The 20,061-nt window shown below is 44.9% G+C and overlaps 1 protein-coding gene and 1 long non-coding RNA gene across 9 annotated transcripts in view; both read right to left on the bottom strand.

Moving 5' to 3' along the window:
* Positions 1–6,746, bottom strand: part of ATXN2 (ataxin 2) — a 62,551-nt gene extending 55,805 nt beyond the window's left edge. For all 8 annotated transcript variants that reach the window (XM_081017295.1, XM_081017299.1, XM_081017296.1 and 5 more), the window contains exon 1: positions 6,390–6,746. In XM_081017295.1, coding sequence (XP_080873421.1) covers positions 6,390–6,739 — 350 coding nt within the window. In that variant the 5' untranslated portion in view covers positions 6,740–6,746. The remainder of the gene's footprint in view (positions 1–6,389) is intronic.
* Positions 6,747–8,243: 1,497 nt separating this feature from the next.
* LOC308483580 overlaps positions 8,244–20,061 on the bottom strand; it is a 97,415-nt gene continuing 85,597 nt past the window's right edge. The window contains exons 3-4 of the long non-coding RNA XR_013989698.1: positions 12,842–13,742; positions 8,244–12,357 (exon numbers count right to left, since the gene is read on the bottom strand). This is a non-coding gene — a long non-coding RNA (uncharacterized lncRNA). The remainder of the gene's footprint in view (positions 12,358–12,841; positions 13,743–20,061) is intronic.

Here is a 20,061-nt window from a genome sequence, read left to right as displayed (position 1 = left end):
GGGGGAAGCAGCAAAGTGGGAGCAATTGGGCAGTGAACACTAGAATGCTGCTTGGTCCAAATAAGCCATTGACCGTCTCTTTTTTTTATTTGTGAACAAGGTCTATGTATTTCAGAATGACCTTAGACCAGACATGTCCAAAGTCCATATCGGGGGCCTAATCCAGCCCACCGGTCAGTTTAATCCGGCCCCTGTGGTAGTTTATTTCCTGGGGTAAAATCCTAAAAAAACCCTCAGCAACTTCAACCCTTAAAAAGCTCAACAACTCTGGGGTAAAACCACAAAACTCAACAACTTCAATCCTAAAAAAAGGTTAACAACTCTGGTCGGCCCTCATGGCCCTTCACTTCATCAAATCTGGCGCTCTTTGAAAAAAGTTTGGACACCACTGCAAGACCATATGCTCTGCTTGCCAAAGGTAGGTTTGGGAAAGACCCTGTGTCTGAAATCTTGAGAGAGCTGTGGCCAATACTGAGCTAGATGGACCAATCATTTGACTTCATTTAAGACAGCTTCCTATACTCCTATAGTTTGTTGCTGATTGTGATTTGTCAGAGATAAACCATGTTCCTAGTTCAGATATGGCAACAAACCAAGGCTCATGGTTTGTTGTCCCCCACCAGCCTAAGGAGAGAAGTCGAGCAGGAATGATGAAGCAGTATGCACTAGCATGCTGCTCAGTCTTGGTAAACCATAGTTTATTGACATCCACATACCCAATGTACTTATGTCCAACCTCTTTTGCAACTGATTGGCGGTGGCCGTTCAAAAGCAGTTTGTGAAACAGTGCGAGGACTTGCTGCATAACCAGGGACAGGGAAAGAGCTATGGTTTGACGGCTAGAGTATATAATTCCAATCCTGGCCCAACTACCCTGGCTGACAATTAGTTTCCTGGCCCAATTCGAAGTGCTAGTTTTGACCTATAAAGCCTTAAATGGCTCAGGACTACAATACCGCAAGGACTGCCTCTCCCCACATGAACTGTCACGGAGCCTGTGATCATCATCTGAGGCCCTTCTTCATGCGCCTCCTCCATGAGGGGTCTGGAGGGCAATTTTCTGCGGTGGTTCCTCACTCGTGGACCCAGGGAGGCTCACCTGACACCTTTATTACATATATTTAGGTGTCAGGCAAATGCATCCCTCTCGCCCCAGGCTTTTGGCTAATTAAAGAATATACGACCTTTTAAACTGAGGGGGTTTGGTATTTTTTGTGTTTGTAACTGTGTTGTGTATTACTGTGTTTTTATATTGTAAACCAGCCTGTGATCCTCAAAGGAAGGGCATTAATAGAAATTTAATATAACAACAACAGCAGCAACAGCAACAGTCACACACAAATGCTTGGGTGTGTCTATAGCAGTTCTCAGGGTCCGTCTGCTAATATCCAAAATGATTAATACTGATACCAGGAAAACCTCTAATCCTCTACAATATTTTCTCCTTTTTGGCTGTGTTCAACCTTTTTGGTTGAACACAGCAGGCATTCCTGTTCTCTGCCAAAAAAGCAGATGTACATACCTATTTCCTTCAGAATTTATCTCCACTGGATAAAAATGGAATATTCATTCACATTTTGAATGCAAAAAACAACTTCAAAACAGACAGCAGCAGGACATTTCACTTCAGCAGGATTCTATTGTACAATAAACTAGTATTGTAGCATAAAGAGTAATAAAAGGCATTCAAGAACTTAAGACCAGTAGTCACTATTCTCAAATGCTCTACGTATTTAAAAGAAACATAGTATCAGAATAGGGGCATGCCAGAATTATCAGCATCCAGTAAGGTCTCCACACAGACGTACAAGAGCACAAGCCCATTTTAGAAACCCAAATTAGATTCTAAACAGGTGCTTTAATCCTCTGTACATGCAACATTTCCAACTGACTCATAAACAACTCTTTCAATCTGTAGATTTTGCTTTTCCACATAAAAGCATTATCCTGAGACAGATCACAACCACTGAAAATTCAAATTATTAAAAATAATTTCAGCACACTGAAGAGGTAAGTAGAAGTGAAAGAAAAATAAGCTATTTCTGTTGAAATCTCACTTAATATTAGAATTAATAGCTATACTCACACATATCACATTTCAAAAGGGGTGACCAGTGTTAGAAACTCAGATATGTAAGCTAATAGCCAAATGGCACCTTAAAACTGGCCTATACTCACCACAACAGAATGTGTAGGCACATTTTAATGAAATTTTGTTGTTGTTATTATTCATTTCTCTTTTATACTGCTTTATATTTTGAAAGAAAAAATCTCAAAGAGGTTTACAACACAGTAAAACTTCAAATAAAGCAATCTAGAATAAAACATAATTCAAAATATTTCAGATCCTTCCCTAAGTTACATTTTGCTTTCCCCATATTTATGTACCTACTTAATCTATATATTTGCCCCATAGAAGAAATACTCCAGGAAGCCAGTGTGGTGATGTGGTTAGAGTGTTAGACTAGTACCTGCGAAATCAGGGTTCAAATCCCCTCTCAATCATAAAGCTCACTGGGTGACCTTGGGCCAGTCACAGCCTCTGAACCCACCTCAAAGGGTCACTGTAGGGATTAACTGAGGAGGGGGGGAAACCATGTACTCGTTGGAGAAAAGGGTGGGATATAAATGCAGTGAAGAAGCTCTTGGGCTAGAAAATATAACTCTTTTTGAGAATTGTAAGATTATAAATATATAGAGGGGATACAAGAATGTAAACAAGATAATAAATTGCTGGTAAAAAGTTATAACGATGAAAGTGGGAGCGGGAGATGTGAGGAAGTCCAAAAAAAAATGTGAAAGTATGTTAAGATATTTGTTATATTGTCTGTTACATTTATTCTTATTGTAAACTCCAATAAATTAAAAAAAAAAAAAAAAAAAGAAGCTCTTGGGCTTACCTGCTTAAGAAATCTGGAAGGTCAGCCAAATGGAGATGTCAGTCACCAACCTGGTATCTAGAGATCTCCATGTCCTCACAACTGGACCCACACCAGTCGCAAAATGTGCTGAGGGGATTTCAAGCACTGGTGGATGACAACATCAAACAGGTCCTGCCTTATGCCCTTTCCAAGAATATTCCTATTTATTTCCCCCCCCCAAGTCTCCCATCTAATAAGTAGAGTAAGTTCTGGAGGATTGCACTATTGATATCCACTATGTGTAGTAATTTTTCACTCATACAGAAAAGAGAAATGGAGGCACTGTACATTTCAATGCTACATCTCTGTGAGTTTTGTATGTTATGCACCAGCTGTACAAGATATGCTGATATGCTGGTTATATCAGGTTTATATAGTCTGCAAAAAGTTTGTGTGGCAAAATGCAGTCCTGGATAACAGACACCCCTCATGCCCCTGATCTAAAACATGAACTCTCTAAAGTACTTTGAACTCTCTAAAGTACTTGTCAATATCTCGGGAATACTTACAACCAATATTATTATCCTCCTATTACTGACAGGGTGGAGTGAGAGAAAGAGAAAGAAGTTCGCCAAAGGCCATCAGAAGCAACATTTGAACTGGGGACTTCCTGGTTCACAGTTCAGCCTTCTTGCTATTGATCTAAGTATCTGATGTACTTCTGCACAACTGAAGGCTCTGGCTTTCATGAATATAGAAGCAAGTTTTCAAAGAAATGTCCAAATTGCAAGAGGATAGAAAGAGGGGGAAGGGCGTTATTGGTTTGTTGGTTTGATCTACGTTCTTGTTGTTATCATGTATTTTGTGTTTTTTATATTGCGAACCACCCTGAGACCTGTGGGTTAAGGGTGATAAAGAAATTTAATAAATAAATAAATAACCCACTGATTAGAACTCTCAGCACCTTTACTTGGAAGCAAGTCTGAGCGACTTCTGTTGGTCTTTCTTCTAAGTGACTGTTCTTTTGATATCAGATAGTTGTAGTTGGGTAAATAAAACATGCAAAAAGAAGTGAGGAAGCCAGTACTTTTAAGGGTATTAAACACATCTTGGCAACACAAATTCTGTTTATACATTGTTCCACAGACAACACAGCAAGTTGCTTAGCCTGAAGTTATATTGCTTCCTGCAGGCACACAATTCAATATGACAAATGCACATTACCGTCTATACACCTTATATTGCATAATTTTAATACTGTAAGAATCATCAGTGTTTTGGATCAGTTTGTATAAAAACTCTGCTGCTCTGAACAGATTAGCAATGGTATTGAAAATCATAACAGAAAAATACTTCTTATCGCAGCTGGAGGGGAAATCTAGTCCCACACATTCCTGAATCACCTTTCTCTTCCCTTTCCAAGAGGCCTGTTTTAAAGGGAAGGACCCCCTGGTTTGGGCAATGAGGCTTGGCAGGATCATTTGGGGGGTGGAGCTGGGGGAGAACCTCAACTGCGATATAAAATGGTCACTCTCTGCACTCAAGGCTGCAGTAACGGGTAAGGCCGGCTGGCAGGGGCCTGCCTCGCAGCAAGCCAGGTGCCCTCTGCCCAGGCTGAGTTTCCTGCCTGCAAGTCTTGAAGGGCAGGCACCCCAACACACACATGTCTGCTAATCATCTCCCCTCTTACACATACACAAGGGCACGATCAACTCCAAAGGCCTAGACCCTGGAGTGACACTTACGACAGCACCAACGTCCTTTCCAGGCCCGGCCAGCCTTTGCTGCAGCCTCGGCCTTGGGGAGGGGAGGAGAGGCCTTCTACCGTCACAGCTCGCTGGTTGCAGCGCCTGTGTATTCATGCATTCCCCGGCAATTCTTGCTCCCTCCCTCCCTTTGCCAAAAAATGCTTTCCCGCAAAATCAGGAGGGGTCCTACCAGGGTTGTCCTTCCCTATTCTCCACCCCCCCCCCCACAGCAATGCCCAAGGCTTGGAAATGCCTTCTGCCTCCCCATGGCAGTGTGAGCAGAAGATCTATCCCAGCTTGCTTCTCCTCCTTCACCCCCCTCTCCAAAATAGTATTATGCGGTATTCTCTCTCCTCAAGCCTCTGCCCAACATGGAGGCCAAGCTGCCTTTCCTGCCCCTGTCACCCAACACGAAAGGCATTATGCCCCCCCCCCTTCCCAGGGCAATGCCAGTTGCTGCGCCTGGTAACTCCCATCACACACACAACATTGGGCCAGCTGAAGTGGGGAGGGGGAGGTCCCCCTTTTCCTTTCCTGAGGGGATGCGGAACATGGAATCCCTTTTTCTCCTCCCACCCCTAAAATACAATTTCTTCCAGGTCAAAGTCAGCCACTGAATGATTACGTACCCCCCCTCCCCATTCTTAAGATTCCAGGTAACACCTCCCCCTCAATACAATGCAAGGGAAAGTGATGCCACTCACCAAAACCTTCCCACCCACCCCCCACCTCCAAAGCGGGCAACCTCCATTGCCCCCTCCCCTATGACAAGTGCTCCCTTCAAACAATGCCACCCTTCGCATGCCCCCTCAAACCCTGTTATGCAATTATGCAGTTTTTTTATAGAGAACTTGGGAGGAAAAGAGACACTCTTTAGCCATTATTTCTACAACGACCAGCGGTGGGAAGGGGAAATCTTCTCTTTATTTCAAGGCAACGCGGCCCCTTTACATTTCACCTACTCTCCGCAGCCCCGGCCCCTCTCCCCCCAAATCATCAGTCATAACATTTGTTTGCCTTGGGTCCTTTTACGGGAAGAAGGCAGGTTAATCAGAATGGTATCAACGCCGCAATCACAACCATCTAGATAGGCCTCTCCGCGGCGCACAGACCCACACAAAAGGCGGCAATATTCCTCCTTACCAAATATTTGCACAGCATTTGCCCCCATGGCTGATACTGGGTCCGCACCGCTCCTCTGCCCTCCTCAAGGAGAAACCAGCCAGCAAAGCGCCCGGCAGAGGAATCCCACCGCGTGACCCCTTTTTCCTTTCCCCTTTTCTTACTCCCAAGCAAGCCTGCGTCCCGCTTCCCTCCCCAAAGCGAGCGGCCGCAGGATCGCAGCCCTTCCGAGGCCGGCCGGCCGGCCGCATCCAACCACACGTCCTCCCGGCGCCTCCGAGGAAAGCGCTCCTTATTACGATCGCTGTTAATTAGGGGCTCATGTGCGGGCATTTATGCACGAGGCCCGGCGCCGAATCTATTGGGGGTGGGGGGAGAGAGGCCTAAAGCGGAGGACCCCCCCCCACACACACACACCCAAAACTAAATATTACCCGGGACCGGGTTGGTCCCGTCAGGCGCCTTGCCACCCGAGGCCTTCCACCCGCCGCGACCGGGCCTGGCCACCCTATTCCCCACCCTGCAGCGCCCAGGTAGCCGCGGAGGGCAGCGCGGAAGAGCCCGGCAGGGAAGCAGGCGAGGCCCGCCCGTCAAAGCCGCTAGGCCTGGCGCAGGGGGAGACGACCCCCGCCCCGGTCCCTCTCGCCCCTCGACTCACCTGCCCAGATTCTGCCTGCCTCCGACGCTTCCTCCAGCCGGGATCCCGCTGGGGCCGGGGCCTGCTCCGCCGCTGCTATTCCCACCTCCGCTACCGAGGGGCTTGCGGCTGCTGCTGCTGCTGCCGGCCGACTGGGCCGGCCCCTGGGGCGGTGGCGGCAGCGGCGGCGGCGGCGCCGGCTGGCTCGTCGTCGCGGTCGTCGTCGTCGTCGTGGTGGCCGTCGTCTGCTGCTGAGGCGGCTGCGGGGACGGCGGCTGCAGAGGTGGCGGCGGCGCTCCCACGGCGGCTGCTGTTACGGCAGCGGCGGCGGCGGCGGCGGGCGAAGGCTGAGGCGATGGCTTGAGGGACATGGCTGAGCCGAGGGAGGCAGGCGAAAGGAGGGAGAGGGGGAGGGACGGGCGGAGCGCGCGCACGCTCGTCCGTGCTCGCTGCGGAGGCTCCTTCCGCCCCTCACGACGACGGCGGCGGCGGCGGCTGAGGCCGCCTCCTCAGGAGGTGGGGAGCGAGGAGGAGGAGGAGGAGGAGACAAGCCGGCCGGCCCACCGACCCCGCGCTCGGCTGAGGGTGAAGGCCGCCCGCCCGCCTGTGAGGAAAGCGGCAGCACCGGGGAGGCGGCAGGGCGGGGCCCAGCTCGGCGGTACGTAGTGGGGGGGGGGGGGGGGAGAAGCGGAGGCCTCGGCCGGAGGACAACGAGCAGCCGCAGCGGCGGCGGAGGGGTTCGTCTCCCCTCAGGCAAGCGGGCGTCTTTCGCGGACGGAAAGGCCCTGAAGGGGAGAAACTCTGGATTAGCCCCCGGGATATTTCCGCCCCCAAAGGGAAGGGGGTCGTTCGAGGGGGCCCCTGACCACGCGCAGAGTGGCGTTTTCTCCTCTCGATTGTCGGAAGGGGAGGAGACGCGCTTAAGAGCCGCACACTCTTCCACGCGCGCGCACCCACCCACCCAACCTCTGCAGCCGTGCTTTTTATTTTTTAAAATAATTTTTATTACTTTCCCATTTAAACATATATAATCACATCATTATTATCCACTTTGCTTCTTTGGCTCCTTAGAGCTTATCGACTTCCTTCCCTCCCACCTCTTGGCTTTCAAAACTAACCTTTATATTCAAGCATTTTATATCTTTTCCAGTTCTCTGATAACTCTTTACTAAATTCCTCAAAATTCAAGTAAGTATAGAAAGGTTTAAAAAAAATTCATTGCAAGTCTTCAGATAACCTTACTAGTGTTGTTAATTGCTTACAATGAACTTTCAGATCATGAATAAATTTACTCCAGTCTTTTTGGAATATTTGATGGTGCTGGTTTCGGATTTTTCCTGTCAGCTTCGCCAGTTCCACAAAGTCCATCATTTTCATTTGCCACTCTTGCAGCCATGCTTTTTAAACAGCCCTTCTAATATTTAACCGCATGTCACTTACCGTACTCTGTGTGTACATGCACATAAACATAAATTTACACCAACACACAAATATTTATGTACCATTGCGTTTGGAATTCTTCCCCTCCCGTTTTACCATTGCAACAGCGTTGCTGGACTCCAGCTCCCTTCAGCCCTAACTATTGGTCATGCTGGCAGGGTCTGAGAACATAAGAACAGTGTTGTTGTTGTTTTAATTAATTTCTCATTTTATTTGACGAAATCCATATGCTGCTTGATGGCAAGAAAACCTCTCAGCAGTGAAATTTTCAGTTTTTGTTACAGCATGGAAAGTTCTTTTTTAAAAGGAGCATTTCGTCACCCACGAAATCCATCTTTCCACTATAGGAAATGATATGTAGATGAATGACAGCAGTCTCTGTGCTTTCAACCTTAATTAATAATTTTCTGCAGATATTGTTCTTTTTTTTAAAAAAAAACACAACGTTAGAAAATACATCTCTGTCTGTTGAAATTTGATCTCACACCCATCAAATATATTTTCAGGTTGGTGATGGAGCCAGTGGCTGCCTTGCGGGGCTGAAGGGAAAGAGGAGGAAAAACTGATTGGTACAAATAGTTTATAAGACAAGAGGAGTCTGGGGAGAAAGCATGTCAAAGCAACAGAACAATATGCGAATTGCCTCCCCAAATCTGTGCCAGAATGGAAGAAATGCCATATCAAGGCATATGGTCCTCCTTCCCTCCCCATTTTATTCTTGTGAAGTAGGTTAGGCAGAGAGTTGGTGACTGGTCCAAGATCACCTATTGAGCTTCACTAGGGGTAGGCAACCTAAGGCCCAGGGGCCGGATGCGGCCCAATTGCCTTTTCAATCCAGCCCACAGACGGTCTGGGAACCAGCGTGTTTTTACATGAGTAGAATGTGTCCTTTTATTTAAACTGCATCTCTGGGTTATTTGTGGGGCCTGCCTGGTGTTTTTACATGAGTAGAATGTGTGCTTTTATTTAAAATGCACCTCTGAGTTACTTGTGGGGCTTGGGATTCGTTCATTCCCCCCCCAAAAAATATAGTCCAGCCCCCCACATGGTCTGGTGGACCAGCCCACGGCTGAAAAAGGTTGCTGACCCCTGAGTTCCACAGCTGAATGAGGATTTGAACTTGGGTCTCCCCGGTCCTTGTCATACACTCTGATCACTACACCACCTTCATGTTAACTTTGCAAATGTATATTTAAAAGGTAGTATAGGAAAGAGCAGTGCAGGAGCTGTAGAACCATCAGCCGCCTCCAAGAGAACCAGTGTAGTGCAGTGTTAGACTAGGACCTGGCAGATTCAGCCGTGAAGGTCCTTTAGATGACATTGGAGCAGTCTCTGCCTAGCCTGCTTCATATGGCTGTTGTGGTTTAGCCATGTACACCACCTTGAGCTCCTTGGAAGAACAGTGAGAGATAAATGCAAGAGTAAATAAGTAAATGTTCTGCACCAAGTTCCCCGGAGTTTCCCAGCACTAGTTCAGCGCACTGGTTAAGCCTGCTACCAAGCCTTAATGCAGAACTTCCCAAACTGTATGTCGTGACACATTAGTGTGTCGGCTGCAGTGTGTAGGTGTGTCCTATGAATGCTCTCCAAGCTGCTCCCAGGGCTAGAAAGGGGTTAGTTTAACCTCCGGTTTGCTAGTAAAACTGAATTACTGTGTCATGATGCATGTCTAAAAAGTGTGTCACCAACATGAAAAGTTTGGAAATCTCCCTTGATGTATTAAAATACAATGCTGACCCCAACCTACAGATTAAGTCCCAGAGAACGTAGTGTTGCCTCTATTGATGGCAACGAAAAGCCTTTCAGCTGAGAGGTTGGTCATCACAAACTGGGATGTAGAAGAAATGGATGCCAGGGTACTACAGAGGATTGTTTGTTCAACAGACTGAAATTGAGGTACGCAGCAGCTTGGGCAACTGTGTGGATTGGTGTCAGAACCCACACAATCATGACCATGACAGTGACTACTAGATATATATGTGAATTGAAGGTGTCAAGCTTTATGTTTTTGAAAATACTACAATATTTGAATATGTTAAAATGTATTCAATATAATATTTGAAGATAATATTTTATCTGCTATTTTCTTCTTTTTTTGCAGATTAAAAATGCAGTATTCAAACCATAAATGTATCAGAACTTGTAATGTTACACTAATGCTATAAAATACATGGGTTTTTATTCATAAACAAGTCCAGTAGGGTGATAAATTAGAAAAAATTGGGAATCTGGGTAAAACAGCATAGGTAATAAGTACAGTGATTGTAAATGAAATGCCAATTTTCCTTTGTTCGATCCGACAACCTAGATGATAGTGTCTTCTCTTCTTCTCCACCCCCCTATGCCTCAACTGTTTAAAAAGCAAAGACATGTTTAAGTCAGGTTCCATGTTAAAATATCATTTGTGTTTTAAAAACCAGAATAACTAGAGAATCTCATCTGGAAGAAATGCTACTCCTTGCTAACTCTTCAATGTTCATCTTACACACTCACCAACACAACTAGAACATGCTAACTTGCAGCCTTTCTCAACCTTGGGTCCCCAGATGTTGTTGAACTACAACTCCCATCATCCCTAGCTAGCAAGGCCAGAGCTCAGGTATGATGGGAGTTGTAGTCCAACAATATCTGGGGACCCAAGGTTGAGAAACACTGTGCTAAGGAAACTCCAGCCTGTGGAATCCACACACAAGGGCAGGCATTTCTCCCTAAATTAATGGAATAATTATTCTGTCTTGACCATTGCAAGTGTAGATCAGAAATTCTCATTAGAGCTCTCCGCCTGAAACTGTTTGACAAATTACAGCACTGGAGGGGAAGAGCTTCACTTGTTGGATTTCTGCCTGTCACTGCAGCTGTGAAAGGCACAGGTGGCCAGCCTCCCACAAATACCAAATAAACGTATTCATTTCAACCCAAAGCAACATCAGAGGTTTTTAAACTGAAGTTGGATGGCCATCTGCCTGGGATGCATAAGTTGTGATTTCTGCATTGCAGGAGGCTAAAGTAAATGGTCTTGTTCCTTCCAACTCTACAATTCTACAATTCTATTGTAAATCCGCACCTAAAGGAACTCTTGCCATTTTGTATGGGATGAGCAAAAGAACTGAGGGATGATTCCTTGAGGGTTGTTACATATGAGACAATTACAGCAGAGTCTTCACCCTTTTTAATATTGAAAGGAAAAACAATTGATGTGGCAAGTGAGCCACCACTCCGTACCTCACAGGAAATGGTTTGGAAATCACAGCCTTGCCTACTTCCCTCTTCAGTTATTAAAACAAAACCAACCAACCCCCCCCCCCCGCAAGTGCAAGCCAGAGTTATATACTTCTTTCCCCACAGCCAAGCACCACTTAGGCCCCAGGACATCATCTAAAAACAGATGCACCTAAGCAGCGTTGGTTATGGTCCATACACGACCAGGAAACTCACAGATAGACACCACCTTCATTTCAGTCGTGGAAGAAAAGTGGGGTAAAAGTGTATAATTACAGTTGCAATCCTATGCACATTTACCTGGGACTTGCTTCCCAGCCAACATGCATTAAAGCAGGCATAGGCAAACTCCGGCCCTCCAGATGTTTGGGACTACAATTCCCATCATCCCTAGCTAACAGGACCAGTGGTCAGGGAATACCAGTTGCTGGGGAACATGCATATATTATATACGTAATTTGACTTGTATGCCCTCTTTCCATAGTTAGAACCATGCTCAAGGAAACTTACAACATGGGGGGAAATACATAATTACAAACACAGCAAAAGTAGTCACAAGCAAGAAATAAAACATTAAAAAGCACACAATCAAATTAAACAATTTCCACATAAATCATAATAAAATTTGAAATAAATATGTAAAATATTAATATTGAAAACAGCAGCAACATCCTCTAAACAGTACCCCAACCCAAGCATTTGTTCAGCAGCGGCAGCTTTTGTGTCAGGGTCCTGCCCTCCCTGGCCAGGTGGGAAAAGGCCTGCAAGCCAAGGAACAGGTCTTCTAGGACTGTCCCAAGATAGATCGTGCTATGGCGCCCTTCATGGGATAGAATTCCTGGCTAGATGGGTCCCCTTTGGTCTGATTCAGCACATCTCTCCATTATGTTCTTGTTTTTAATTAGTGGTGGTGTGGAAAGCCCCCTCTAAAGCCCTATTACCTGCTTACCTGCTTGCTTTTTAAAGCTCTCACACCTTTTAGGATTTGTACCGAACGTGCGACTATTTAAAGCAAGGTCATTCCGTGCACATTCATGAAAGAGAACACAATGCAGCGTTTACACACAAGCAAGGTGGAGGAGGTGTAGTCATGGTTACTCAAAAATTCTTCGAGATTCAGCCATTAAAAGAAAGGTTTCCTGGAAAATAATATCCATATATCTATTTCCAGCGCCACTGACTTCTTTACATTCTGCAAAAGAGGGTATTCATGGCTTAGAAGAATGAGAAGCATGGATTCCAGTGCAACTAACATTACAACGTTTCACAACTTTTTCCATTTGCATTTCCTGTGCGCTTAGGGTGCTTTTTCCTGGTTTTGTTCTCCCTCCTCATCCTGAAGAACCATGAGTTGACACAGTGTTGGATCACCCAATAGGCATGCTTAAGGCACCAGCAAAGCAGGGGTACCCAGAAAAAAAAATGAGATTTTTCTTAAAGGAATTTGACATTTATTTATTTTTAATCATCTTCATGAGAAAAATCTTCCTTATTTACTTCACATCCTTTCCGCATTTTTCTGTTCTCTATTTATTGCTGTGCCTTTCCCCACCTAAACCAGGGGGAGGGACATCCTACTAATGTACCAGTAGATTGAAATAATGTGAGGGAATCAGATGCTATCATGTGTTCCACATGACATACATGCTTGTATATTTTAGCACGCATGTGAGCTTTGTGTCATTTTGGAAAAAATAATAATTGCAGTTTAGCATTGTTTTTATTTTGAATTGTGGATGGGCACCATAATATTCAGTGCTTGTGGCCTCTAAAGATCTTAAACTGGCCCTGACTTGACATGTTAGCTGGGTAACCAAAGAAGATGCCTACTGAAATGAGCCCAAAAAGAAATAACATTTTCTCTTCATATGGGGAGTGTTCACGCACGGAGTGAAACCAGGGACATGAAAAGCTTCACGACTTTTCTACCCTACTTGTAGTTTCGTGGCCAGTTAAAAGCCGTTATAAAACATTCAGTCCAGGAAATTCTGCCGTACTTATTATTTCTGTGTGTCTTGAAACGGCTTGCCAAAGTTATTTCTAATGCAAATTGCTGTGAAGTACAGTCTTCCAAGGCAAAATATTTATATAGCAGTTTAGACTCTGCAATGTACCATATTGGCCCTAATATAAGCTGCACCTTTAAAATTTCAGGGGGGGGGGGAGAAAAAAATACAATACCCAAATAAACGCCACTCTCTTTAAATTCCACAGGCACTCACACCCGTTCCGTTTTACTGTATGTCTGTTTCAGCAGCGATATCATAAAAGCCAATTTTTGTAAGGTCGCAAATTTAAGCCGCACTTCAACTTTTCACGGTTGGAATTTGGGAAAAAAGTGAGGCATACATTCAGGCCAATATGGTCCTTCACACAGGCAGTAGTAAAATCCTATATGTGAAATTTCATGTGCAACTTGTACAGTGGTGCCCCGCAAGACGAATGCCTCGCAAGACGAAAAACTCGCTAGACGAAAGAGTTTTCCGTTTTTTGAGTCGTTCCGCAAGACGAATTTCCCTATGGGCTTGCTTCGCAAGACGAAACGTCTTGCGAGTTCTTGCAAGTTTGTTTCCTTTTTCTTAAAGCCGCTAAGCCGTTAATAGCCGCTAAGCCGCTAATAGCCGCCAAGCTGCTAATAGCCGTGCTTCGCAAGACGAAAAAACCGCAAGACAAAGAGACTCGCGGAACGGATTAATTTCGTCTTGCGAGGCACCACTGTATCCTAGACACTTTTGGTAGAGGTTTGTTGCATGCTTTTGTCCCCATTCTAATCTTTAAACAAAATATTTCCATTAATAATGTAATGCTATGAACCACCCTGAGATCTCCGGATGAAGGGAAGAATACATATCAAATAAATACATAAATAATGACCAAAAAAAGGAATGATGAAAATTATTCTGGGTCTCTCCCTGACCCCCAAAGCTAAGTTAGTTGCTGGGCTTTGCTGTGGGGGTATTGGTTGTGGTATAGTAATGTTGGATTGGCTTTTTGTTCTTAAAGGCACATGGTCAGTTTTGCCATTTCAGCAAGTCTCCAGCTCTTAGCAATCCTTTCTTTCATTTCAATAGAAAGGGCTTTTGTGCGACGACTGGCAGACTTCAGGCTTGCAGGATCTCCATTGTTTTTACTAGAACGCTGAGATCCACCAACCAGAAGCAGGTGCACATGACATGCACTTCTAATGAATGAATTCTGAAACCGGGAATTTGTTCTGAGTACTGTACCAGAATGAACCTGACCTCACAAATCTAGTTCTGCTCACCCCCCAAGCTACCACCATTTCTGTTCTTTGGATAAGAGGCAGCCATTGTGCTGCTCCTACTGTGGAACAATTGGATGTCTGAAATCCTTGCATTTACTACAAATTCCTCAAAGGCCCGAGAGTAGATCCATACGTACCTTCTGGCCCCATCCCACCCGCAGTGCCATTTCCTGACATACCAGAGATTCAGCTATACAGCTGCAAATAAAATGTTTTAAGTATGATATAAGTGTAATATACAATGTGACACTAGACAGCAATGGTGAGCCTTATGGAAAATTCAATGTCTTTTTAAAAACGCTTTTCATAACATTTTTTATGTGTGTGTAGATAGAAGGGGAAGAAATGGAGGCAAGAAAGTAAAATCTCTCACTGCCTCCATTTCTTCCCCTTCTATTCACCTCCTGGCAAATAGAAGGGGAAGAATTGGAGGCAGTGAGAGATTTTACTTTCTTGGGCTCCATGATCACTGCAGATGGTGACAGCAGTCACGAAATTAAAAGACTGGCTCCTTGGGAGAAAGGCGATGGCAAACCTAGACAACATCTTAAAAAGCAGAGACATCACCTTGCCAACAAAGCTCCGTATAGTTAAAGCCATGGTTTTCCCAGTAGTGATGTATGGAAGTGAGAGCTGGACCATAAAGAAGGCTGATCGCCGAAGAATTGATGCTTTTGAATTCTGGTGCTGGAGGAGACTCTTGAGAGTCCCATGGACTGCAAGAAGATCAAACCTCTCCATTCTGAAGGAAATCAGCCCTGAGTGCTCACTGGAAGGACAGATCCTGAAGCTGAGGCTCCAATACTTTGGCCACCTCATGAGAAGAGAAGACTCCCTGGAAAAGACCCTGATGTTGGGAAAGATGGAGGGCACAAGGAGAAGGGGACGACAGAGGACGAGATGGTGGGACAGTGTTCTCGAAGCTACCAGCATGAGTCTGACCAAACTGCGGGAGGCAGTGGAAGACATAAGTGCCGGGCGTGCTCTGGTCCATGGGGTCACGAAGAGTCGGACACGACCAAACGACTAAACAACAACAGATTCCACCCAGGGTTTCTGCCACAGCCAATGTGCTGGATCAACTCACAGCACCCATTTTGTACTGTTGTATCCAGTTTTTAATACAGTGGTACCTCGGTTTTCGAGCGTCTCGGAAGCCGAACGTTCTGGTTTTTGAATGCCAAAAACCCAGAAGTAAATGCTTCCGTTTTCAAACATGCCTCATGTTTCTCAGTTTTCTCAGTTGAACTTGCAGTCAGCCCTTTGCGCTTCGGTTTTTAAACATTTCGGAAGTCAAACCGTCTTCCGGAACGGATTACGTTCAAGAACCAAGGTACCACTGTATGTGTATATCAATTTTAAAGGTGTGCAAAGGCATTGAAATGGAAGAGGCCAGTGAAAACAACACACAACCACTTGTCACCATGGCACAGAACAGGGATAACGAAAATGGTGCCCTTCAGATACTGCCGGACTACAACTCCCATCAGTCCTTGCCAACACCACACTCCCTGCACCTGTGATTGCCTGCAACTAGTATATATATATATATTTTTTAAATATTTATTGGGGTTTACAATAAAAATAAATATAATAAACAGTATAACATATATCTTAACATAATTTCACATTTTCTTTGGACTTCCTCACATCTCCCGCTCCCACTTTCATCGTTGTAACTTTTTGCCAGCAATTTATTATCTTATTTGCATTCTTATGTCCCATCTGTATATTTATAATCTTATAATTCTCAAAAAGGTTTATATTTTCTCAATCTCACTTATTATCTTAAATCATCTAATTTAGTGGTGCTCAATTATTTATGATCTAGCATCCTGCTTAACATTCACTCAAATTACAATGTTTTTGTAAATAGTTCTTAAATTTCTTCCAGTCCTCCTCCATCTTCTCTTCTCCCAGGTCACGAATTCTGCCGGTCATCTCGGCCAGTTCCATATAGTCTATCAGTTGCATCTGCCATTCTTCCAGTGTGGGTAGATCTTGATGCCTGCAACTAGTATATAGCGGGTGATGGTGCGGTCTAAACCACTGAGCATAGGGCTTGCCAATCGGAAGGTCGGCGGTTTGAAGCTCCCGTTGCTCGGTCCCTGCTCCTCCCAACCTAGCAATTCAAAAGCATGTCAAAGTGCAAGTAGATAAATAGGTACTGCTCCGGCGGGAAGGTAAACCGCGTTTCCGTTCACTGCTCTGGTTTTGCCAGAAGCGGCTTAGTCATGCTGGCCACATGACCCGGAAAAACTGCGGACAAACGTCTGGCTCCCTTGGCCAGTAAAGTGAGATGAGCGCCGCAACCCCAGAGTCGTCCGCGACTGGACTTAACTGTCAGTGGTCCCTTTACCTTTAGTATATAGCTGTCTATCATCTGTTTCAACACAGTGGACTAACTGGATAAGATTGTAAAAAGGTTTGGACTTTGGCGGGGAGCATCACTGCAATCACAGCCAGCTCTCTTCTTCCCATCCATGCCAGGTTCTGTGGTATCTGCATTTGCTCAGTGGCAAAGCAGACTCCGCAGCCGCCTCCCTTACAGTGACAAAGGGTTGCACGATTGTTTCGCTGGCTTCTTCATTTCAATGTAGTCTTTGTGTTGCACTCTTTAGCTTTCATTGTGTGGGTGTGGCATGCCTCAGGACATTTTCTCTGCTTCTCAAAGAGGTAATCTTTTTAGTAAGAGGGGAAATGTTAGAGGGGACAAAACCCAAGCAGCTGCTATAGGATAATTGCTTTATTAGGAGAAGCTTTAAAAAAACCACCTTGCCGAACAGTTCTAGTTAATGTAGTCCAAAACGTCTCAAGGGCAGGATGGCAAACACTGGGTTAAAACGTCAAGACCATGGGTAGGCAAAATATGGCCCAGGGGCCGCATCCAGCCCAATCGCCTTCTAAATCCGGCCCAGGGACGGTCCAGGAATCAGCGTGTTTTTACATGAGTAGAATGTGTCCTTTTATTTAAAATGCATCTCTGGGTTATTTGTCGGGCAGAGGAATGTGTTCATTTTTTTCTTCTTCAAAATATAGTCCGCCCCCCCCCAAGGTCTGAGGGACAGTGGACCGTCCCCCTGCTGAAAAAGTTTGCTGACCCCTGGTCAAGAGTGTACAGAGGAGCAACTGTATTAGTCTGTTAAAACAAATGCCCTTGCTTAAGGAATCTTAAATAGCTCAGGTCAGCGGTTCCCAAACTAATCTACAGCATCTTGGAAGAGGTGTAACATCATGGGAGGGGTGTTTCCAGGTACCCCAGGGACAGTGAGCAACATCACAAGGGTAGGGGTTTCTGGGACCAAGGCGAAAGTCTCGCTCTCTCGTTTTTGCTCTTGAATGTTGTTAACGTAATCTTGTTTTATATACTGAAATACCGTTGGTTTGTTTTTCGTATGCTGTCAATATTTGCTATTGAGCTGTTGTTTTATTGTGCATTCCTCTTTTCTTTGTTGTATGCCGCTTTGAGCATATTTTTGGGTGGAAAAGCAGCCTACAAGTAATGAATGAGCAAGCATGCCTGTAGAAGAAAGATTGCAAATCATACAACATCAAGCACAGCACACTGCAATTGCTACAACAGGCAGTAAAATCATTAAGTGGTCTATCAAGATCCTCTGCAATTGTCAAGGGGTCCATGGGTTTGGGAACCAATGGCCTAAGTTTTCATGTACCATACTAAAGCGCATGTAAGATACATGGAGTAAAATCTTAATTGGCAGCTCTATAAAGAAGAAAATTGTAAGAGGTGGGAGCAAACTAGTCCGTGACAATCAGCTTAAAAGCTTAAAGAGAGCACACCCTTTTCACAGGTTGGTGATAATTCCCTGAGCGTTGCCAGGATGATTGCATTATCACCTGTAGTGGGAAGGGAGCCATAAGCACAAAACAACTGTAGATGGCAGAGATATCCTGGCATTGATAAGCTAATTAAGACATGTACAGTGGTTTACGAACTTAATCCGTTCTGGGAAGTCCGTTCTTAAACTAAAGCGTGCTTTCCCATAGCAGCGGGGGACTCAATTTACAAATGGAACACACTCAACAGGAAGCGAAACATGTTCTTTTTCCAAGGCAAAATTCACAAACCAAAATACCTACTTCTGGGTTTGCAGTGTTCTTAATCCAAGTTGTCCATAAACTAAGCTGTTCTTAAACCAAAGTACCACTGTAGTGGGTGAAAAAATAAATAAATCCTGTCTCAATTTAACCCACAAGTGATGGCACTGAACTTCTTGTTCTGGAATGGTGAGCAGGACTCGAGTACACCAAAGATTGAAGAGGATGCAAGATGTGATTTAGTAGTCTGCAAATGGCAGACTTTTTCGTCATGCCAGAAAGCATATTTGCATTTTGTTCACCCAGCCCTTTTAAATAGCTTAGGTAGTTTTCAAAAAGCGGAGCAGCACGAAGAGTTCCATTTTGTTGTGTGCCTGTAGTTTTTTCCCTTTTATGGTTTACTTTGCTTCTAACTTATTTATTGTAAGCCACCAAGGGAACAAATGTCAAATAAATGGCTGAACACTCACTTCAAAGAAGCATTCGGGGGAGTCTGGAAGAGCGATCTTTGCTCTGTGAATTGCAATGTAACCAGTTCCACTGAGTTTAATGGGATTTTCTCTGCTAAATATGTATAGCTTTGCACCCACAGACTTTTTAAGGCAGGGAAATAAGCAATGTCCTCCCACCAACTCTTCCTATATCCACAGATCTGCTCACCCATCTGGCATCCAGACCTAGGGGAGTTCAACCCAGCCAGTTGGACATTGAATGGGGAGAGTTCTAAACCCAGGCACAGGTCCACATGGAGATCTCTGGATGCTAGGTTGGCGGCGGACATCTCCATCTGACTGACCCTCCGGGTTTCTTAAGCAGGTAAGCAGAAGAGCTTCTTCACTGCATTTATATCCCACGGAGTACATGGTTTCCCCCATCCCAGTTAATTCCTACAGTGACCCTTTGAGGTAGGTTTGGAGGCTGTGGCTGACTCCAAGGTCACCCAGTGAGCTTCATGATTGAGTGGGGATTTGAACCCTGATCTCCCAGGTCCTAATCTAACACTCTACCCACATCACCACACTGGCTTCCTGGAGTATTTCTGCTATGGGGCATATATATAAATAGGTACATAATTATGGGAAAAGCAAAACGTCACTTAGAGAAGGCTCTAAAATACTTTCCTTGAAGCCTGAATTTGCTTTATTCTGGATTGTTTTGTTTGATGTTTTAATGTGTTGTAAACCGCTTGGAGATTTTTTCCCCTTTAAAACATAAAGCAGTATAGAAATGAAATTAATATTAACAATAATACAGTGGTACCTCGGGTTAAGTACTTAATTCGTTCCGGAGGTCTGTTCTGAACCCGAAACTGTTCTTAACCTGAAGCACCAGTTTAGCTAATGGGGCCTCCTGCTTCTGCCACGCCGCCGGAGCACGATTTCTGTTCTCATCCTGAAGCAAAGTTCTTAACCTGAAGCACTATTTCTGGGTTAGCAGTCTGTAACCTGAAGCGTATGTAACCTGAGGTACCACTGTAAATCCCATTGGGGGGGGGGGAAATGGTGCCTAGACATGTTGTTGCGCTAATTGTAACCTAGGTTTAAGGTGCCATTTGACAATGGGCTTATATGAGTTTCTAACCCTGGTCTAGACGTAACTGACACTTCGGTCCTCCCTCAAAAGCCACCTATGAACAGAGGATCAATGAAGCCATGTGGGAAGGCTTTTATCCACTAGAGCAGACATTAGAACGTACGACTTTTTGACAGG

Source organism: Podarcis pityusensis, assembly GCF_964106645.2.
Source record: "Podarcis pityusensis genome assembly, chromosome: 8".
In the NCBI taxonomy this organism is placed as follows: Eukaryota; Metazoa; Chordata; class Lepidosauria; order Squamata; family Lacertidae; genus Podarcis; species Podarcis pityusensis.
This window is presented reverse-complemented; position numbering and strand designations above follow the sequence as displayed.